Here is a 20,818-nt window from a genome sequence, read left to right as displayed (position 1 = left end):
CACATTACGAACATTAACTCATTGCAATGGCCAGTCCTCCTTAAGTGTGTTTTTATTGATGATGATTTGTTCAACTCATCACTTTATGCATCTTCCACTGTATAGAGAATTTGGCCTTCACTACAACGCACCACACCCGAGCTCTTGGGGAGCAAAAAAATGGTGGGGCCATTATGAGGTGGATTCAAGACCACTTCTATGTACCGCACCCAAATTAGACCACAGGCCCCAAACCATCAAACAAACTCTCCGACCAAGCGTCTGGAAAAATATCTGCAGTCGTCCCGAGCAAAGAAAGTTTGCATTGACTTCATGATGGGCTTGATGGCACAACAACAACAACAGGGATGCAGCACTCTCACCTCTCTTCTCTCACTGGCGATAGCAATGCTGCCATCTTTGTTGTACTTAATAGGAGAGCCTCCCTCTTGGATCAGTGTGCCATAGCCGGTGGCTGTGAAGAAGGCTGGAATCCCAGCACCACCAGCCCTGATCCTCTCTGCAAGAGTACCCTGTGGGGAAAAAAGTGACAGATTAAACAGATAAATGTCCACTGCATGCCTTTGTTATTGTCAAGTATGTAATATATAAAGTATGAAGTCTGACCATTTGGATGTTGGAATTTAACAAGTCAAGACTTATTGAGCAAATTTAGTGTGTGAATGTGTGTTTTAATATGTGGGTATCATTTTTGTTTGTGTGGAAATTCATGTATAAACCTTTCCCTGTGCTTTCTGACAAACCTGTGGTGTCAGTTCCACTTCTAACTCCCCTGCCAGATACTGTCGCTCAAACTCTGCATTCTCCCCGACGTAAGAAGAGATCATCCTCTTGATCTGCTTAGTCTGGAGCAGCAGGCCCAGACCAAAGTTATCCACTCTGAAGAAAACATACACACAGTATTACAAACTTTTAAAAAGGGGTCAATTAGGCTACAGTATATTGAAAAAACACCACTACAGAGAAGTTTGGCATTATATTCGAAATTTCATAATTTTCTTAGAAACACGTGCTTCACAAATAATTGGAGAGAATCACAGTCAGCCTTGTTTATACACAGATTTTGCAAGTTTAATACTGTAGTTCAACATCTGAGTCTATATAATGTAGGTTCTGCTCTTCACTCATTGTCTCCATGCAACTTGAAAGAGCTTGAGCAGTTTTGCAAAGATTGTAGTGTTCAGATGTGCAAAGCTGATATAAAGACTCAAGGCTGGTTAAGGTGCCTCTACTACAAACTGCCAAACATGGTGAAAATACTTCAATTACTTTACGTTTCAGATTTCCAACCACTTTAGGTCATTTGTTAGAGATCTATTATTTATTATTGACCCTACTCGTTGTCTGTGAATGTCCTAACCTTCTACAAATTTGTAACATAGCTCACATTACCATAAATCCCCAGAGAGGTTATTCAAGGTTGTAACTGGGCTAAACCATGTGATATGACTCCTTTATGTGATCTTAGACAGGCAAAGCACAGTCCACCCGCAGCCTATCCACAGACGTACTGAAAGCTCATGAGACCAAACACGGCTGCAGGGCCTGGAGAGGCAGCCACTGAGACAGTCATTTATGAGCATCTCTTTGTTTATCGTCTGGGAAAACTGCACAGGATGATTTGTTTTTTAAATCACTACAAGGTGTCATTAGTGGGGTGACAAACTTCAGACTGCTCATCTTGTTCTCAAGTCTGGGTTACACCTGCTCCACATGGTATTATAGGATGTCCCACATTTAGGCCATCAAACTGGGACAAACCATTATGATTTGACAGCCAAACTAATACCTAATCATAGTCCTGCAAGTACTCCTTTCTAACTTTCTGCGACCAAAGAAAGTTATTGTGTTACTAGGGTTGTTGAAATACTCATAAAATGGGCCAGTAGCTATGAGAGGACTGATTTAGTGTGGCTGGTCAGTCATTAACCTATGAAGGCATGGTCTTCATAAAACTTTCTAAAACATATAAAGCTGTTTTAAACAGGGTATTGTCTTGTGATACAAGATAAACATTAAAATCAAACATCTTATCATCTTATATTTCCCACTCTGTCCGATTACAAGCAATATTCCTCTGAGAACACTGTAATCAAATCAAGTCAATGTAAAAGCATGTACCCAAAGTTTTTCTCTGTTGCTACTCTGTCTCTGCTCTTACTCATCAGGGCAAAGAGGAAAGCTGAGCTCTCCTTCCTTTCTGTATCCCAAGAAGCAGAAACAGGAACTACTGCTTTGTCCTTAACTCTAACCTCAGGTCAGCTGACAAGATATCTAGGCCATGTGTGCTCAAAATACCAAAAACAGATGTCCAAAAACTGTGTCACACTGTCACACACACCACTAGAGTTATAACACATCATAGGGCAGTCTATGGGACAGGGTTTGGTAAATTTATCTAATGCTAACATTTTGTGATCATTCCTGAAGCAGCTGATCAAAGAATAAATATTAAGCTGCAGGAGTGCAGTTCTGTCACAGCTCAATAATATTCTCTTGTGTACAGCTGAATCCCTGTCATCTCATGTTACAGTGCACAGAGAGCCCACTGTTTATGCGTCCTACCACTCAATAGTGGTGAGACACAAATGTAACCCGTTCAAAAAGCAAAACTTCATCACTACATGAGGATATTGTTAATGATAACTGTATAGAGACAAAGTGACACAAACCATATCTTTGGATATTATTGTCTAAATTGTCTAAGTTTTTTAAGCCTCTCAACTTGTCATTTTGTGTAAATGACGCTGCAACCAGGCAGCAATTCCAAAACCAAAATTACACTTGGCTCTCACTGCTACCAAAAATAGGTCAGCAATGTCTATTGTACAAACAACTTATACAATCTGCATGGGTGAGTGGAATCATCTTCCCAGTGTGAAATATCAAACAAATTCCACTTTTGTATAGATATCTGAGAGATCATTAAGGAAAAAACTTCTTCTACATCCAAGATTACACACCTGCACTAAGATTTAGATTATAGCAGTCTGTACTGTATCAAAATGCTCATAGCAGTAAAGAACGCCCTCTCCATTGTCATGTCTGCATTATTCCTTATTTCTGAGATGATACAAGTACTTATTTGGCAGTTTTCATTGAAGAGGATTAACAATCCATTCAGGCATTCAAGAAGAAGCAAGCAGAGGAAGGGGAGTTTTCAGCTTTAGGAATCTTCTCTCTAAAATTAAATGTTACATAACCACTTCTTTCCCCTTCCAACCCTCTTCCCTCCAGAGCCAGGGAATGTAAACACGATTGAGCTGCCCAAGAAAACTGTGGATACACAGTGCAGGCCTGGTAGCTTTTATATAACAAGAATAATCAATGACAGCCATGTAACACATTACTGTTAACGTCAGTGCAATTCTCAATTTTCAACTTCCGTCCCCTTTTTCCAATATAAACCAGATGCATGCCTGTCTCTATAAGCCCCAGTCAAACCAGTATTCACAAAGAAACTGGAAGGAGGGCATGTACTATAGTTGTCACTAAATAAACATGTCGGCTGTAATATGCATAGGAAGTTCCACTATGTTGGAACTTGCTAAGAAATGTGCAGAAACTACAAAAAGAGAGACAACATGGCCACTATTTGCAAGTGGTTACTATCTTCCCCAATAACTAATGTATACAGAGGGAAAACATTTATTGGAGCAATGATTTTTCAATGGGATGGCGTGACTCAAGCAAACATTTTGAGTACCTGTTCCAAGAATCAACATTCACCAGAAAGCCCAAAGTCCACGAGAAAATCTAGTGAAGAGTAACTTCTCTGAAGCACACAAACACACGTCATAGGCCTGGGTTTTTCAGGCTGTAACAACTGCTGGCACAGACAAATGTATTCAAACAGTCTGTGCAGTGACTTTGAAGCCATTTTGATCTCACACATAGTTCAGCAATTAAGAGTTTGCATCTGCAACTTAAATTCAGGTTAAAGTTGAATATTTTTCGGAAGTCAATTCTTTCAATGTAAAAATAAAAGGGAAGCAAAAGGGAAAACCATAATTTTTGAAGGATCTGTTTAATATTTAAGTAGATAAGATCAGGTTTTGGTCACCGTCTCAAGTTTCAGTGTTGCTATATAAACAATTCATATAAAGCTACGTTTACTGTGTGGCAGCACATTGGGATTCAATTACAGAAAAAGACTGCAACATGACAAATGACAAGATAAAGACTGTTTCCAAGTCTGCAAGAGCGACGTCAACATTATGCTGAACAAAGAAAAGCTCAGTTGCCAGTGTATAGGTAAAAGTTGCATTTCAGTCTTGAATATGGTTTCTGAGACCTTTAAAACGTTGCTTTTTTTTTCTTTCTTACATGGGAATACAACTTAATACAACATAATAAAATGATATTGAGGTCAGCAGCTGATTGCCATGTGTAAGAAGAGAAACCTCTGAAACTATTTCCAGAGTCTAGCATCCCACTGAGAGCAAAGACACACATCACACACAATATCAACTGACCACTGAAGGAGTGGCCATCACTGTAACACACCTTTTCCTTGTGCATGGAACTCTGATAACTTATCGGAAGCTAACACTGCCTGAGCGAAGATACGGCAACCAAGGTCACCAACACCTCTCCGATATGAGTTTAAAATGGGTCTGTAAGGAGATGAAGTGACAGACTCCTTCATGAGTCCGTAACGTCCCTGTCATTTGTTAGAGGCAGTAAGCAGGAATAGGTGTTTACATGTGGGGAAAATGAATTCAATTAATACCAAAATCAAGCGGCACCATGAAATGCACTGCATAATTTAAGCATACGTTTACATGCAGGCACCTGAGTGTGTGCTAAGCATGCACGTATGTATGGTACACACATGCATCCTCCCCTCCAAACTCATTTACCCTGCATTGTTGCTGACTGCAGTGAGACCCTTAACGCCAGTCTTCAGTAAACTGTTGATAAGATTCTCGGGGATACCACATAATCCAAAGCCTGTGTTGACAAAAAAAAGAAAGTAATGCATAATAAACAAAAACAATGGAAGCAACGAAGGGAGCATTGCAAAAAGTGTGAAAAGGGTGAAATATGCTCATTTAATGTGGAACTTTCAGCTAGTAGATTAGGGACATGGCAGATTTGTACAGGAAAAAGCAGCTATTACAAAAAGTCCAATAACATGGTAAACCGTGGATCAAGCCACTAGTAATTCTAGTCCTGTGTGTATAGGGTGTCAGACAACATTTCTACTATTACACTGAGTGAGGCAGATTTCTGTTTGTTGTTTTTTTCCCCCTCAGACAGAAGTGTGACACAGTGGAAAATGTTTAACAATGTCACTCAGAACTTGACTATAAATAAGACCTGTGGAATTTGTGTGTGCTCTGTGTGTGGATGCTAATCAACCACTGTGCCAAATGGAGTTCAGGTTCACTATGCTGTAAAGTGGTCCTTGCACATACATTGTTGAACATCTTTTTTGTCAGTTACTGTAACAAAACTTGCATGAAGTTAAAAACAGAGGTTATTTGCCAGCAATGTCATTGAGGTGTGTATGTAACCACCCTACCACATTGGAGTGTGTTTGTGAAGGTAATGTATATCTTACCTCCCACCAGAACAGTAGCTCCATTTGGGATATCTTTGACTGCCTCTGTAGGATCTGAGAAGAACTGTGAACTTCTCTGGCTGGAGGTAGAAAAGTAACAGCCGCAGGTCTGTAGAAAGCAGAACAAAAAGGTCCAACAGCAACAGAAACTCACTGTAAGTGATTCTGGATAAAATAATATCAGTATAACGCCTAAAAATGTAAAATGTTTTAGTTAAAAAAAAAAAAAAAGGCCAGATGCCTGAAGGCAGCTAATACATTTGTACAGTTTCAATGGCTGATCCAGTTTATTCAGTTGAGGAAGGGAAAGATAAGCAAAACTGCTGAACAAATCCTACAACAAAAGGAGCGGAGATTTAGGGCAACCCACGGCCAAGAGTCCCAACCAAACAGAGTTAGCTGAGGACTCAAATTTAAAATCCTCTGTGTCAACACTCGACTAAAATTGTACCTGTGGAGCTCAGACCAATCTTTTTAATTTTGTTGCATTTTGCCAAAAATAATTGGCAGTGGAGCCACGAGAGACTTCCCAACACCCATTATATTGACTACTTAGTATTATGGTGTATTATGGTCTGTTGGTCAGACTTGGAGGAGGAAACTGAACAACACTTTTCATTGTGATGTCCCTAGCCCCCTCCTCATTCATGACTTTCTTTTATCTACAAATAAAGTGAACATAAGGGCTAACTTAACAAAATTAAACATTTGCATATCGTTTTTAATATATGTTCTGTATGACTTACAAGAAGAAAGGCATAAAGTCATGATCGATTTATGAAAAGCCAGTTCTTACTGCCGTCCAGATGGTTTACAACTGGTCTAAAAGGTTCAACTTACTGTATCAACTGTAGTAACACCTAGAGGTCACAATGGCCAATTCTGACAATACAGGCAGTATGGTGTTAATTGGGAAGTTCCTTTTGTTCGTCCATTCATAACACACAACATCTCCGTCTTCTCTAATCAGACAAAACTGTGGCACATATCATCACTTTCTTCCACTACTGTCAACATTACACTGTTGACACACAACCAATTGCCCCTCTGGGAACAAATAAACTTCTACCTGACATGATTTGTTTGTTCATTCATCATACTGCACAAAATATCAGAGACCACTGCTCAGATTTTGAAATCCTTATGCATTTTGCCACTCTACTGAGATTTCATTTTACTTACAGACATGACTACCATGTACAATGTCCAGACTATGGGCACTGACAAAAAGAAACATGATGGAAATATTGTAAATAAGTTTGTTTGTAAAGATATGCTGGTAGGGGTGGGTTGTGCAAGGACACGCGAACACATGAACACATTGACACTGGACGTATCAACTATACTGCTTGTCAAGCTGCAGGTTTGACTAATGTGCATCATGCGTTTCAAGGGCATTGACACATGAGCTCAAATTATCAAATTAAAATTATGCATTACTGATCAACAGTTTGTAATATGGCTGCGAAATGTATCGACGAATATAGTGAGAATCCACGCCAAGTTAAGTAGTCGGCAGCTTGAGGTCAGTTCACGAAATCGTTGACAAGTAAACTTAAATATAACAACAAGAATATGTGAAGATTGGTAAATTACCAAACTAACTTCACTTTATTTCGAAACGCTGGACGACAAAGGGAATACAAGCTTCATAATATTATGACCTTTTAGTCTTGCCCAGCCATTTGCAACAATCTCATTTCAACCTAGTTATTTCTACAGCTAATTACTGTTACCGTTTAAATACCGACCTTGCTCAAGTGGAGATAAGCGAAGTTTAATTTGGTTCTGCAGGGACCTGAGAGGTTTTTGTAGAATAAATTCTCCGCTCTGCACAAAGCTTTGAGTGCCGCCATGTTTTGAAGCTACACACGGGATATGAGCCGAGGAGCAGAATGAAAGCTCCAGCCGGTGGACGACAGATGATGAGGGCTGAAGGATCGCAAAATGTGGCTACTAGCACTGCTAGCTCAGACACACAAAAGTCAGCGCCAAGATGACATTGGATGACTGGACTAGCACGCGGGGAAACAGAGAGGCTCGGCAAGCTAATTTAAATGTAACCCTTTCACCACCACTGCGCTTCCATAAAGTACTCTGCGTACGTCAAGATGCTTTAACGTTAACGTTATCTGAAAACTCCAGGGTGAAAGAAGTAATGAAGTAGGTAATAACAATGACTAAACGACACGCTTTGTTTTTATAGCTACGTCAGGCGCGTGCACACACAGAAACACTGATGTAACGTTATTGGAAGCACAAATGACATTCAACGAGCACGTGAGTAATCCCTGGCTCACGTGACGAATACTTTCAGTCATGGCCGACGAGTACAGGCGACAAGGTTTCGAGTTGGAGAGAAGGATATTTGAGTTAGACATCAAGTGTTCTAGTCTCAGAGCCGAAAAGCAAGGTATCGATAAGGCGTTGTTATTTTTCTGTCTTGTGGCTATTCTTGGCATCTCGTATGCGTGGCGAACATTGTAGTTCAGTTTATTAGCCAACTAGCAAGCCAGCTAACGTTATCTAACATAGCTTGAAACCATAACAACAGCTGCTGTCTGATGAAATGTTGCATGTTGTCAAATAATACTTTCCCTACAGTTAACTAGCATGCGGTAAAATTTTAACTTAGTAACGTTAAAGCGACGTTTACTCACTGACCGATCATTGTTTTTGAGTAACGTTATCTGGGTGCTCGACCTAACGGCTAGCGTAAGTTGGCTAACGTTAGCTAAAATGCATTATTGTTGACAAACGGTTAACGTTAGCTGGTCATTAAACACGGTGCTGCGTAAGTAAACCAGAGTTTACAGTAAATTGTCAAGTAAAGTAACGCTGCCATTATTTTTTGTTGAATTGTACCTTTTTTATATTTGTCATTACATTTCACCATTATCAAACGCTAGTAAGTATTATTACACTGATTGTATACTATATTGTCGGATAGTCACATTGCCTTTGACGTAACGATAAAACTACTATGTTAGCGTCAATTGAATTGTATTGCGTAAACGTGGTGTGTAAATATAAAGTGCCAATCATCAACAACAGTCCTCTGAAATGTATAACGTTGGTTACCGTTTTTCTTGAGTTTAGAGCTGTAATTGGCACGCTAACATGTCGTTCTTCCATAGATGATGACTATTTACAGAATGCGTCTGCCATACTAGACAAGTTGAAAAGCTATTACAGACAAGGAGGGGAGAGTAGCAACCTTTCCAAGGTGCTCCAGGATTACACTCAGGTACCTCATTGCATCAAACTTCAAATGTCTAGAGCTGCTTACTTACTCTTTTCATTAGTGATTAGTATCTGACTCTTTTCAATTAGTTCATTAGTTTATAAATCATCAGAAAATAGTGAAAAATGCCCATCTCAATGAACCTGGACTCAAGGTGATCATCTAACCAAGAGTCCGAAACACAAAGGTATTCAATCATGTAGAATCATTTAACACAGGGAAAAGCATCCTGAAATTAGAGAAGGCAGAAGCAGGAAATGATTGAGAAACGACATAAGCCATTATAAATCAATGGCCAAAATTGCTGTGGGTTATTTTATTTTATTTAAATGTCAAAACTGCAGACGCCCCTCAGTTTAGCCTTTGACTTATACAATAAATTTACCAATAGGGGTAATATCTGCCTTTGGAAAACATAATAGCTTTAAGAGTGTAGGAGTGAAAATGTATGCCCAAACTGTGAAACAGGTTACTTAACTTGGTACCAGACCTTAAGGGATGCTTAGGAAAATTAAACTAAGAGTGTGTCAGTCAGTGGTTGATTTGCATAAGGTGGCCTTGGTGCTGTGAGTCAATATAGTAATTTAGTGAGAAGAGGGAGGTAATTGTGTCAGATGATTTAAACTGATTTTTGTGACTTGTGAATATGTTTGCATAGATTTCTTGCACATTGTATTCAATGTTGGGTGTGGGTGCATATTTGTTTTTCATCATTCAGGTGATCCTAGACATCACGTTTTATGAAGAGAATAAACTGGTGGACCAGGAGTTCCCCGAGGACTGTTCACCATTCAAAATCCAGCAGCTGCTGCAAGACTTGACGGAGCCAGAAGTTTTGGCAGGGAGGTTAGCACCAGCACAAGAAGTACGTATATATTTATCTCAAAATGATTTTGTGTGGCAATGTGACTGTGTGCCTGGCATGAAATCAAGATTAGGGAGAACATCACTAAGTGTTGTGCAATAAATCTTTACTTAAATATCTGAGGGAAAAAGGTGTGTAAGGGTACAAAAAAGATAAGAAGATGAATACTATTGGTCCCATTAAAAATGTATCAGACTCTGTGTGTTTTCATATATTTTAGAGTTCTATTCCACTTTAGTTTTGTCTTTGGTTTATGGTTTTGCAAAACACACTTGCACACATTTACTTCCATGGCATCCTGTGACACCACTATCATGTCTTTTGGTCTGTGGTAGGTGCAGTCTGTGTTGGGCCTAGAGCTGTTAGAATGCCTCTATTGGAGACGTGGAGCTCTGCTGTACATGTACTGCCACACCCTTCATCAGCGAAAGCAGTGGATCAAGAAAAACAAGGACACATTCCTTAAGGTACCACACTGTGAAATGATCCAATTGGTTTTGCGAACAGAGATGTGGGCTTGACTGCCAAACGGATTTACTTTGTTTTGGTGAAAACAGTAGTTTATTATCCATGTTTTTTGTTGACATATGCTGATTAGGGATGCCAATTTTGATTTTTTTTTTCTGACCGATAGCCGATCCTCATGAACCGATCATTAACCGTTAATAGACAAGATTAATATGTATATTTAGAATGGACAAATGTCTGTGACCCATTAAAAAATTACCAATAGGCCTACAACAAATTTTTACAACTACAACCACAACAACAACCACAGAACATGAGGACTGATTACTTTTCCTCTGGTCAAGCGTATCCTGAGGGGGGATTGTCTCTCATATAGGTGTCCACCCGTGCCCCTGGGTCATTAGCTTGATGAGGAGTGCTGTAGTCTCTCTACCAAGAGCAACATTGTGGCTATTAATAATATTTTTTAACTGTTTAACTGATAGTGTTAATCAGTCAAAATTCTTATTGTCGTTTAACGGTTAAGCATTTGATTATTAACATCCCTAATGCTGATATTAGGCCTAATGCTCATCTGACTGTGATGTTTTAATCCAGTGTATTCAGGAAGGGGTGCGCTACCTGATGCGGATGTTGCAGGTGAGAAACTCCGTGAAGCTCAACGATGGGGTGGTGCTTCATGACACTGCCACAGCAAGCTTCCTATCTGAAGGTAAATATGTCAAAATGTATCTTTGAATAACAAAAACTGTTGTACTGCTTCAGTCCAGTTGGAGATAACTGGAGAACGTCAACTGGACCATTTGATCATACTCACTACCTGCTTATGTTTTCGGTCAGGCATCTTCTCAGACACACACCTGTTGACGATGATGTACATCGGGGAAATGTGTTTCTGGGCAGTCAAGTACGAGGACTGCAGCGCTGACACTATGGATCGCAAAGAAGATCGCCTTCAGTTTCGGGACATTGGCACACAGATCCTCAACAAATACGTGCTTGCCTGTGAGGGTCCTCTGCAGGGCCAGGGCTGGAACACAGAGAATGCCAAGGAAATCCTTAGTATTTTACAGTGAACCAAGCTGCTCCTGTGTTGAAGTTGCCCTCAGGCACAGATCTAAGTTCAGTATTCAAATGTGTGTCAGCCCCAAATTAAAATGGAACCCATCAGGTGGGGGGCTAATATTGTGGAAGGTTGAAGGGAGGCATGGGGAGAAAGTGTATGTGAAGAAAAGAGTCTTTGGATCAGTGTCTACAGGCAACCTCATCCCATGCCAAACGGTCCAGGTCAAAGCTGGTGAATGAGAGGTTAGAAAGTATAAGATAGGTGGTGTAAAACTGGCAGGGGCTGCAGAGAGGAGGCTGTTGAATATTTTTTTTTCCCTGTCCTGATGAAAAAGCAGTTATCATCCTGATTCCAGACTGTTGACTGGGGCACTTATTTTGCTCTGAGAATGTGTTATAATAACATTAATATGAATATAAAAAGGTTATTAATAAAATTGACCTTTTTTTCTTTCTTCTTTTTTTAAGATTGTTACAAGTTTGAAGATAATCCAGCTGGAAATACGACATTGCACAGTAACATTTTATTTATTGTTTTGTTGCCATTTTGTTATGCTTTTAATATATTATAATTGCATATACATTATATATGTATGTGTGTATAAAAAATATACACACTAAAGGCAAAGAAAGGTGTTCAAAAACAGTTTGACGATGTATTCATGTCCATTTGAAGTATGTTCAGATTTGTTCATACCAGCTTTGTATTGCGCCACTTGTATTCCCATCTATTGCAAGTTCCATTTTTCTGCCACTTGAATAATCTTGATAGTATAACTATTAATAGAGAATCTGTGTTGTTTGGACGAAAATCATTTTCTTTTTTTTATGTCCTCGTTGACAATAAACACGCGCGTTGTTTTAAGAAAAACACGTTTATTTTTGCGTTACCACTCATAACTGCAGTTTGCAGATCAAGGTACAGCTCGGCATTGTTGTAGAACTACAATACCCACAATGCCCCACTACCGCCAGCAACAAGGAAGTGTGACAGCGATAGGGAAACGTCAACTTTGTTGTTATCTGTCGCTGGGTCCATATGACTGTGTGTTTGCTTAAATATTCGCATATGATCAGTCACATCAAGTCATGGCAGGAAAGACCCCGCAGCTCAGCGAGTCTGCGGTGATCCGCAGCCTCAGGCGGTTCAGAGACGCATATTTTCCAAACAGTGGGAAAGCTGTCAAAGGTGACTTGACGCCTGTTGTAGACACGGCAGAAGAACCTCAACTGGGATTTTTGGATAGGTTACCGGTGAGACAAAAGCGAACCATTCATGATGTTTCACTCAATCCATTCAACTGTCTGAAGATGTATTGCATTCTGTATACACAGCGCGTGCACCGAGGTAGGACAAGCAGTCAGATTGAAATAATATTTGTACAAGTTTGGCCTTTTTACGTTACCGTACGAATGTCAAAAAACGGAGCAAATAGAAATGAACAAGATGTCACATTACACATAAAGTGAAATGAGCGGGTTAAATATTCCCAATAGAAAGTGAGTTCAGTGGTGAAACATTTTTTTTCAAGCAGTGTATTCAAGAACAGAATTTGTACTTTATTTGATCAACTCACTTCCTACTTCTGCCCCACTACTTTTCAGAGGGAAATATTGTACTTTTCACCTCCACATTAAGATAGACAGTTTACACTTGTAGATTCTGATATTACACTAAAACATAAGATCATTTTATAAGATGTAATGGATTAAACTACCCCAGATTTGAATAGCTACCATATTAAAATGCTGGTTACATTTTGCGTCAGTAATAACAATCCAATGATATCATATTGAATGATATTTACTTTTGATACTTTGAGTACATTTTGCTGATAATAGTTTGTACTTTCACCACTAACATTTTAAATAACAGGCTTCTTTTTTGCCACCAAGTTCAAAAGCTGTCTTTGTAGTCTATATACTCACCAGAGAGTGGTAGATTGTTGGATATGCAAGGACCAATAATATGAGGGTTTTTGTTTTAGAGCTTTTCCCTTTTCTGTATTTTTATTGATAATAGACTTGCTGGTGTTAGTGATTGTCCATCATCTCCTCCCTGTATCCATCTCTTACCTAGTTCTTGACTCTCTTCTGTTAGTTTTCTTCCCTTTTCCAACTTTCAGCCTTCATCTTTTGTAGAGATTTTTCAGCCCAGGCAGTAAATTAGAACTGAAACTCGTGGTCACACAATCAATAAAACACAGCATCCAGCTCGTCTTGTGGGGACCTACCACAATATGGTGTATCGCTTATTAATGGCCTTGAACAATAGGGAATAAAATCCATCATCATCATATTAAATGATAACCTCCCTCCTTAAGGTGGACGTACAGTTCCTGATCATGACCTTTCTGTCTCCTGCGGATATCTGCCGTCTGGGAGCCACCAGTCGGTACTGGAGGGCCATGGTTAGAGATCCATTACTGTGGAGATACTTCTTGCTCAGGGACATGCCATACTGGCCCTCCATTGATCATGTGACCATGCCCCGACTGGAGTTGTTGGATGCACCACTAATCAATGCAGATGAGAGTCTGGAAGATAGAGAAGAGGGGGAAGACAAAGGGATGGAGTTGAAATTTGACTACATGTCGGAGTGGGTATCTTTCTGTTGCTCTGTATCAAGGTCAGTTTGTAACAATTAGTTAGACAGAAAAGTTTTTAACCACCGTTTTTTGCCTCAACAGATACCTGAAAGGCTGCCCGTCCTGCCGACAACAATGGCTCCCTTCACGGCCGACATATCAGGTTGTGACCTCATTTCTTCAGTTACTGGTGCCCTCATCTGAACCACGTTATGCCATGTTTGGCCCTGGCATGGAGCAGCTGGATGTCTCCTTAGTCACAAGGCTCATGCATGCACCAGATGTGCTTCCTGTGTCGGGCACTCCACAGAGACAGATAAATGGTGAGATAACATTGATGTTGAGTGCTGATGATGAAGGATAAGCTTCTACTGGTCCTTTGTTATCATTAATTAACACAGTGACAACCCATAAATCAGTGTTAAAGGCCATCTTTAACACTGGTTTAACCACCTTCTTCTTTAGCTGAAAGGGGCTGTCACTGGGAGTAGATTGCTGTATACCCAAACTATAATGCTGATGTAATACAAATATTACGTTAATGCATTTAGACAAATTATTATTATTATTATTATTATTGTCTTACTTCTTGTATGTTTATTTATTCACCACTACGTGGCAGTATTGGCCCACAATTGTTATCTCACTCGTTACTATCCGCCAAGATACCCAAAGAATGAAACCAAACCAATGTCTACCTTTTTTTATTCTAGGTATCGGCTCAGGGATCAGTTACATGTTCAACAACCAACACAAGTTTAATATCCTGACTCTCTACTCAACCAATAGGTAAGAACTTTGTACTTTGAAGTTACCACATGAGTTGTTGTGTTATTGCGTATATAGCTACAGTTGTTAAACTTTGTGTGTTTGTGTGTGCAGGGCAGAGAGGGAAAGAGCCAGAGAGCAGCAGCAGAGCATCAGTAATAAACTTTTTACCTTTGAAGGGACAGATGACTCAGGCTGCCCAATCTACAGCCCTGCTCCTCAGGTCCAGCAGGTGTGCCAGGTGGTGGATGGTTTCATCTACGTAGCCAATGCAGAGCCTGGGAGAGGTGAGATAAGAGGACATTTCTATTTGCAGCTTCTGCTCCTCTGCTCCCACCTCGTCACTTCATGCACGTTGGTTGTTGTCACATAAATTATCTGCATAACATGTCTTCAATAGGTGAGGGGGAGTCCGAGGTGGCTCAGATTCGGGCTGTGCTGAGCTCTGCTGGGGGTTCAGAATCCAGGCCTCTGTTGGTGCTCTCCTGTGTCTCCAGAGAAGAACCGGAAGCAGTTAGGACAACCAGCCTGCAAACTATTACCAGCAGAAACCGGGCCAGGTTTCAAACTCCCTGTGTTGACATGGCAAAGAGACTCGGCTTACCACAACTGGCTAACCCCTGGATGGTAATTCTGATATTTGATCAACTGAAAGGCTTCCACTGTATTTATATCCATCCAGCGTCTGTTTGAGGAGATTTTCAACCCGTGTCTGTGTTTCTCCGTCTTATTCAGGTGCAGGATACAGTAGCAGAATCTCTGTCAGGTCTTCTGGATGGCATTTCCTGGTTGCTGAGATGTTCTGGAGTCAAACTCAAGCAGTAGCTAGTTATCTAACTTCTGATGTTACCAGAGGAATTAAAACCACAGACCTCATTGATGCCTCATCCTGATGCAGAGACACACTACCAAGCGTTTCCTGAGTAACATATACCAGATGTGCACTGAATGTCTCAGGACTATGATTTAATGAATTGGATGAGCAGCAGAACTGATTTTGAACTGAAGTTTTATTCATTTGAACTGAAAGAGAACCCGTTCTTATGTAGAGAAAGAGCCATATGAAGGAGTTATAGCAGGATACAGACATTCGGGAGCTTCAAACTGGTTTTGTCGAACACTAAGTTCTATGGAGCAGCAGGGTAATAAATACCTTTTTTGAAGTTAAAGTAACATTAGTTGTTGTGTATGGAGAGACACACAGATAAACAAGCACTAGAAAACCAAAATAAAGAAGCAGGAAAATATTACTATATATTATTATATATTATATTATATATATATATATAAACATTAAGATGTATAGCTCCTATATTCTTATTTCAGTATATGCTACTATTTATGCGCCATATCATGGTACCGGTTTACAATCAGGTGGCCCACTGTTTGGTTTAAAATGGGATGGGAGTTTGTACATTTTTTACATGACATTTTTCAACGTTTTATTGAAGGCTCATAATGTCAATATGTAAAAGAGTAACCTTAAGTTGTGTTCAAAGTAGTTTCTGTTTGTGGAATTTATGATTTTTTGCCACGAACACTGCTTGTTCCTTGACTCCTGACCCCAAATCTTCACAGTTAAGAGTGTGTGCCAACAACCTTCCTACAAAAAGTCAGCTTGTATGACTTTCAGACAAAATCCACTGCCTTCTGATCAATGATTTACACTCATATACTGCAAAGATATGATTTTTAGAGCTAAACCTAAATGCAAGGAATTAAATTTAATTGACTTTTATGTGTGTGCAATTAAGAAATGTTGCCTTTTGATAAATGCTGAATACTTTTCCGATTTTAAATGTTTACATCTTTTATTTGTTGCACAATTACTTTCTGTAAGTGATAACTCGCTGTTAAATGTCTATTAGATAATCAGTAAATTGCTGTTAAATAATTACAAAAATTTAACTAAATTTGAGACTAAATGAATAAAACTATTCTATGTATTTGAGTCATGTTTTCTGTCTTCTCCGTTTTCTTCTTTTCTTTGTTCTTTCTATCTCATGCAGGTATTCACAAGTTTAAAACCTTGCGAGCAGTGGAAGGCATTTCCTTTCTACTCAGTTAAGTAATGTGCCACAGTCTTTCCCCGTGGTTCCTTTCCTCTAAGGTCATCCCTGGCATGACAAGTTGAAGCCACATCTGTATATCAGCAAGCATGGAAGAATATCCTGTTTTGGCCACCAGGGAGCGCTACTAGTAGTTGTGTGATTCAGTGCTAGGTTGCTGAAAGCTCTGCTTTTGTAACTACCTTTAATGTTTTTTCTTTTATTATAAAATGTATTTTTTAAGTTGAAAGTATCTTACTAATATGTTTGCCAAATAGAAAAATCCTGGCAAACTAAGAATATATACACATTTCAATGAGCACATTTACAACAAATAAGTACAACCAGGAAAGCCAGATATATTTTAAGTGACTGACGATCAATTGAACAGCTTCCATGACAACAGAGATATGAAATTTGAGAAGTAATCTTCAAACTGTTGAAATAATCACAGCAGGAGAATGCATTTCCTTGCAATAAAGATTATGCTGTAGATAATTCAGATGTACGGTTCTAAAAGGACCTGAAAATCTATCAGCATGCATGGCTTCTTGAAAGCATGAAAAACACACGATAGATTGTGCAATATTAAAATGGAGGTACAAACCCACATTTAGACATTTTTGGTTTGGTCATTTTAGATTCACGCTGATTGAAAATAATTCAGTTAATATAATAATCAGTCATACGGTTACATGTGTTGATTTTCTAAACCTGAATGAATTCCAGAGCAATTTTACCACTTAAATTGTCCAATTTCTCACTGAAAATTACCACCTGCTTCATATTCAGTGTGCCTTGCGGCAGTGTTCACATGCACTAATGACAGTACGTAAGGATGACAAGGTAATGTACTTCGCTGATGCTCTTTTGTTTTAGTCCCCTAGGTAACCACAAATCTTTGTTAAAAGTATGTTCCTCCCCAGCAGCCCTTCCATCAAAGGGTTCTTTAGTCTCAGCAATCATTTTCATAGACATACAGATTCAGAATAGGAACATGATTGGTGCAATTTGGGCGCATTAAACTGAGCTGAATACTGGTGAAGCGGAGATTGATTCTCTTTTTTTGTTGAAATTTGAAGAGAAATGATGGAGGAGTCAGCCACTGTGTGTATACTTCTGTGTGTTTCAGAGAGAGAGACAGAATCTGACTTTTCATCTCAACACATCTCTCTGTTCTCTGTAAACAGGATGTCTATCTCTTCACTCCTCGCTCCAGTTATTTACCTACAATGTAAGTTTGTGTGCCTATGTGAGTGTGTGTGTGTGTCTGCATACTCATGCTTACGCAGACTGTCCAACAATGAAGGTGGACCACATTCAAAAACATAATACCTGTTTTTAGGGCAGGTATGTAGGGACTAACATGGTTTAAGCCTTTGTTATTACTCTGTGATCCTGATGGAGCCAGTGGAGGTAGAGGTGGTTACAGTCTGAATGAATGAAGAAGTGAATGAGACGCTGTCTGGAGATGCATTACTTTTATGCGAATGTTGGCTAAAGAAAATAAACTGTATTAATGATGTTACCGTGGGTTTGCAGCCAGGATGTGTTGGATCCATGGCTGGAACTTGCTTGGATAGGATATTTTCAAGGTCTGTTTATTTAGACTGCAGACTGTGAACCATTAGCACACGTTGCTACATAATGGCGGCTGGGGTTTGGTAGGGGAGGTTCCCCGGGCCATGTTTTGGAAGGGTGAATGAGTACCAGACCTCCAGCTGCCTCTTGTCTCCCACAATCAAAAGGGGCCACTGGGATAAGATGTCACGAGAAAGATACCCCTATTTACTGACCCAAGACGACTGCAACATTATGAGGACAGTTGAAGCATACAACGCATGTAGGATGTGTGTAGAGACAACAGAATGCAGTGTATTGAAAATACAGTGTATATAAAAGGGAAAAAGTCAGGGTCAGATGAAAAGGTTCTTCTTCTGTGCTTTGCTATTGCTCACACTGAAATATGTTACCTTATTATGAAATGTTAAAGTGAAAAAATATGGAACACTTCAGCATATGCCCTTGTGCTTATCAGTTCTGTGTTCAAAATAACAGAATCACATCTGTGATTTAAGCTTGGTAATGCAAAGTGATTGAACAAAGTTCAATGCAGTTTAGTTTATAGTGTTCATTATACAACCTGAGGCTATATAAAAAGAACCAGCAGTATTGCACAGTCAGCCTCTTATGTAATATGAAACATGTTGGTGGAGGTATTTCCTATATATTCCCAGAGGTTTTCCCTGCTCAAAGAAACTTAAGTTTTCTTGTTGTTGGACATGTATAGTATCTCATTTTATTCTAGCAATGGCCTTCTTTAAGTTGGTCTACATTTGTAGAATAAGTCAAATATTGAATTTGGAGAACCACATTTGCCAGGTAGTATAATAACAAGTGGTTCTTTTTACTAAAATTTGCACAGAAATTAAATCAAAATATGCTTTCTGTTGACTACATATTAAGATATATTAAGAAAATACTGTTTCTGTGCACCTAAAGACATATAATATGATGTCTTTGTGCTTTCCAAGTCTGAAGTTTGTGGTGGTGTAGAATGGTGTATTGCATTTCATTCATGTTAGTTAATTTATCCAAATCAAGCTGTATTGATCGGCCACCATTAATGCTTTGTTAGTGCAAAGATATTGCAGGAGTAGATATAACAACACGAGTAAACATGCAGACACAAAGTACAAAGTAACTTCTCGCTGTGTCAACAATTGTTTGACTTGAAAGAATGAACTTGGCTCCGAACGCTGCTCAAAGGATTAAATACAGTTATCACAGCAACCAACTCTGTCTCTCACACTTCTTTTTACATGTTCACCTTTTCCCTCTTTCCTCCTTTCATTAGAGTTAAGTCCCTGATTTGTATTCTACGATAACAGCCAAGATTAAAGCAGGCACTGAAAAAAAAAAAAACATCATTTGCATGATGCATTCACTGATTAGGCTAAGCGTCCCTCTTAATTGTGTTGTTTTGCACATGGTGGGGCTCTCATGCTGACACTGTGTGGATCGTACTCATCCCATGCAATCTCACCAATTCACTTCAATTTCCTCTCCACTTCACTGCGTCCGTCCCACCTACCTCCTGCTGTCATATATATGGCAGGTTAGGGACTCGTAATACAGGATTAGGGTTCAGAAGTGTTAATGGTGAATTATTTGTGAATCACTTGAAATCTATCAACAGCTCCGTAATGAAGAAGATATAGAACCAGGAGCACAGTGATCCGTCCGTATATTGGCTGCTGTTGTTGTTATTTCTATGTGTGCGTGTGTGTGTGTGTGTGTTTTCACCCTGTAGCCATCTCCTCTCTCTTATCCTAATCCAATAGGTAGCAGGGGGCTGACATAGTTGTGAATGACCACACTTGAGATGTAGAACGGCACTAAATTCATTACAGGTGACTTGAAGGGGATGACACAAAGGGCACTCTGTCATTATGTGGAAAAGAAAAACAGTCAGCCAAACACGGACAGATCTTACCTGGCTTACATGGCTATTGAGAGGCATGCTATTGCAGAAAACCAATTATGGGAATAGGGCTGTGATTTATGTTGCCGGAAGCATTTTAAATTAATGCTTCAAAAACGACTCTGTAAATACAAAAAAAAAAGAAGTCTGGTGATATATTCTTCTTATTGTCAACAAATCCTATGAAAAAAACAACAATGAGTTGATCCTTCTAACAAATATTGCCTGTGTAACAAAAGGCTGATGTAGCTTATTCCTCTGTGCCATAGACCTCTATTGCTGTCCAAAACCTACTAAAAACACATGAATGAGCCACATTGTTAGACTCTGTGACATGTTCCTTCATTACATTGAACTTGGGCACTGTAGACTGTAGTTTGTTTGTTTTTTAATTTGTCCTCCATACTCCGTCCTCCCTGCTATAAATACTCACTGGCACACTAAATCAGCCACTGAAAATAGTCCCCAACAAATACACTGTTCACTTCAGTTTGACTAATATCTGCTAAAAGCTATAGCGCCCAGCTGTTTCAGGAAATATTTTAGCCTTTTTAAAAAATTAAACTACATGTGACTCGTTTTTCTTTTTTCAAACGATTTATATCTTCAGTAGAAACCCATGGTCTTGGGGCTGAGAGCCACAGACGTTGGCTCTGGTCTTCTCATATTAAAAGAAATATTGCCAGCCTTTTCTATTAACACTGATTATTATGTTACAGTTG

General features: G+C 39.3%; 3 protein-coding genes across 4 annotated transcripts in view; 2 read left to right on the top strand and 1 right to left on the bottom strand.

Annotated features, from left to right (window-relative positions):
* oxct1a (3-oxoacid CoA transferase 1a) overlaps window positions 1-7,422 on the bottom strand; it is a 40,029-nt gene extending 32,607 nt beyond the window's left edge. The window contains exons 1-5 of one of the 2 annotated variants that reach the window (XM_070904206.1): window positions 7,318-7,422; window positions 5,567-5,675; window positions 4,863-4,953; window positions 744-879; window positions 357-512 (exon numbers count right to left, since the gene is read on the bottom strand). In XM_070904206.1, the coding sequence (XP_070760307.1) occupies window positions 357-512; window positions 744-879; window positions 4,863-4,953; window positions 5,567-5,675; window positions 7,318-7,422 (597 nt within the window). The remainder of the gene's footprint in view (window positions 1-356; window positions 513-743; window positions 880-4,862; window positions 4,954-5,566; window positions 5,676-7,317) is intronic. The other variant, XM_070904205.1, reaches the window with a different exon arrangement.
* Window positions 7,423-7,885: 463 nt separating this feature from the next.
* On the top strand, window positions 7,886-12,061 carry rimoc1 (rab7a interacting mon1-ccz1 complex subunit 1). Its single transcript, XM_070904633.1, has 6 exons — window positions 7,886-7,979; window positions 8,704-8,813; window positions 9,529-9,675; window positions 10,011-10,142; window positions 10,741-10,855; window positions 10,984-12,061. Exons 1-6 carry the CDS (start codon window positions 7,886-7,888, stop codon window positions 11,217-11,219), a joined length of 834 nt encoding a protein of 277 aa, XP_070760734.1. The 3' UTR covers window positions 11,220-12,061.
* Window positions 12,062-12,252: 191 nt separating this feature from the next.
* On the top strand, window positions 12,253-16,409 carry fbxo4 (F-box protein 4). The gene is made up of 7 exons (XM_070904567.1): window positions 12,253-12,462; window positions 13,533-13,807; window positions 13,899-14,119; window positions 14,510-14,585; window positions 14,679-14,851; window positions 14,965-15,191; window positions 15,300-16,409. Exons 1-7 carry the CDS (start codon window positions 12,298-12,300, stop codon window positions 15,387-15,389), a joined length of 1,227 nt encoding a protein of 408 aa, XP_070760668.1. The 5' UTR covers window positions 12,253-12,297; the 3' UTR covers window positions 15,390-16,409.
* The last annotated feature ends 4,409 nt before the right edge of the window (window positions 16,410-20,818 follow it).

The sequence above is a fragment of the Enoplosus armatus genome, chromosome 4, assembly GCF_043641665.1.
Source record: "Enoplosus armatus isolate fEnoArm2 chromosome 4, fEnoArm2.hap1, whole genome shotgun sequence".
NCBI lineage: Eukaryota > Metazoa > Chordata > Actinopteri > Centrarchiformes > Enoplosidae > Enoplosus > Enoplosus armatus.
The sequence above is the reverse complement of the archived record's forward strand: the minus strand, read 5'-3'. Positions and strand labels throughout refer to the sequence as shown.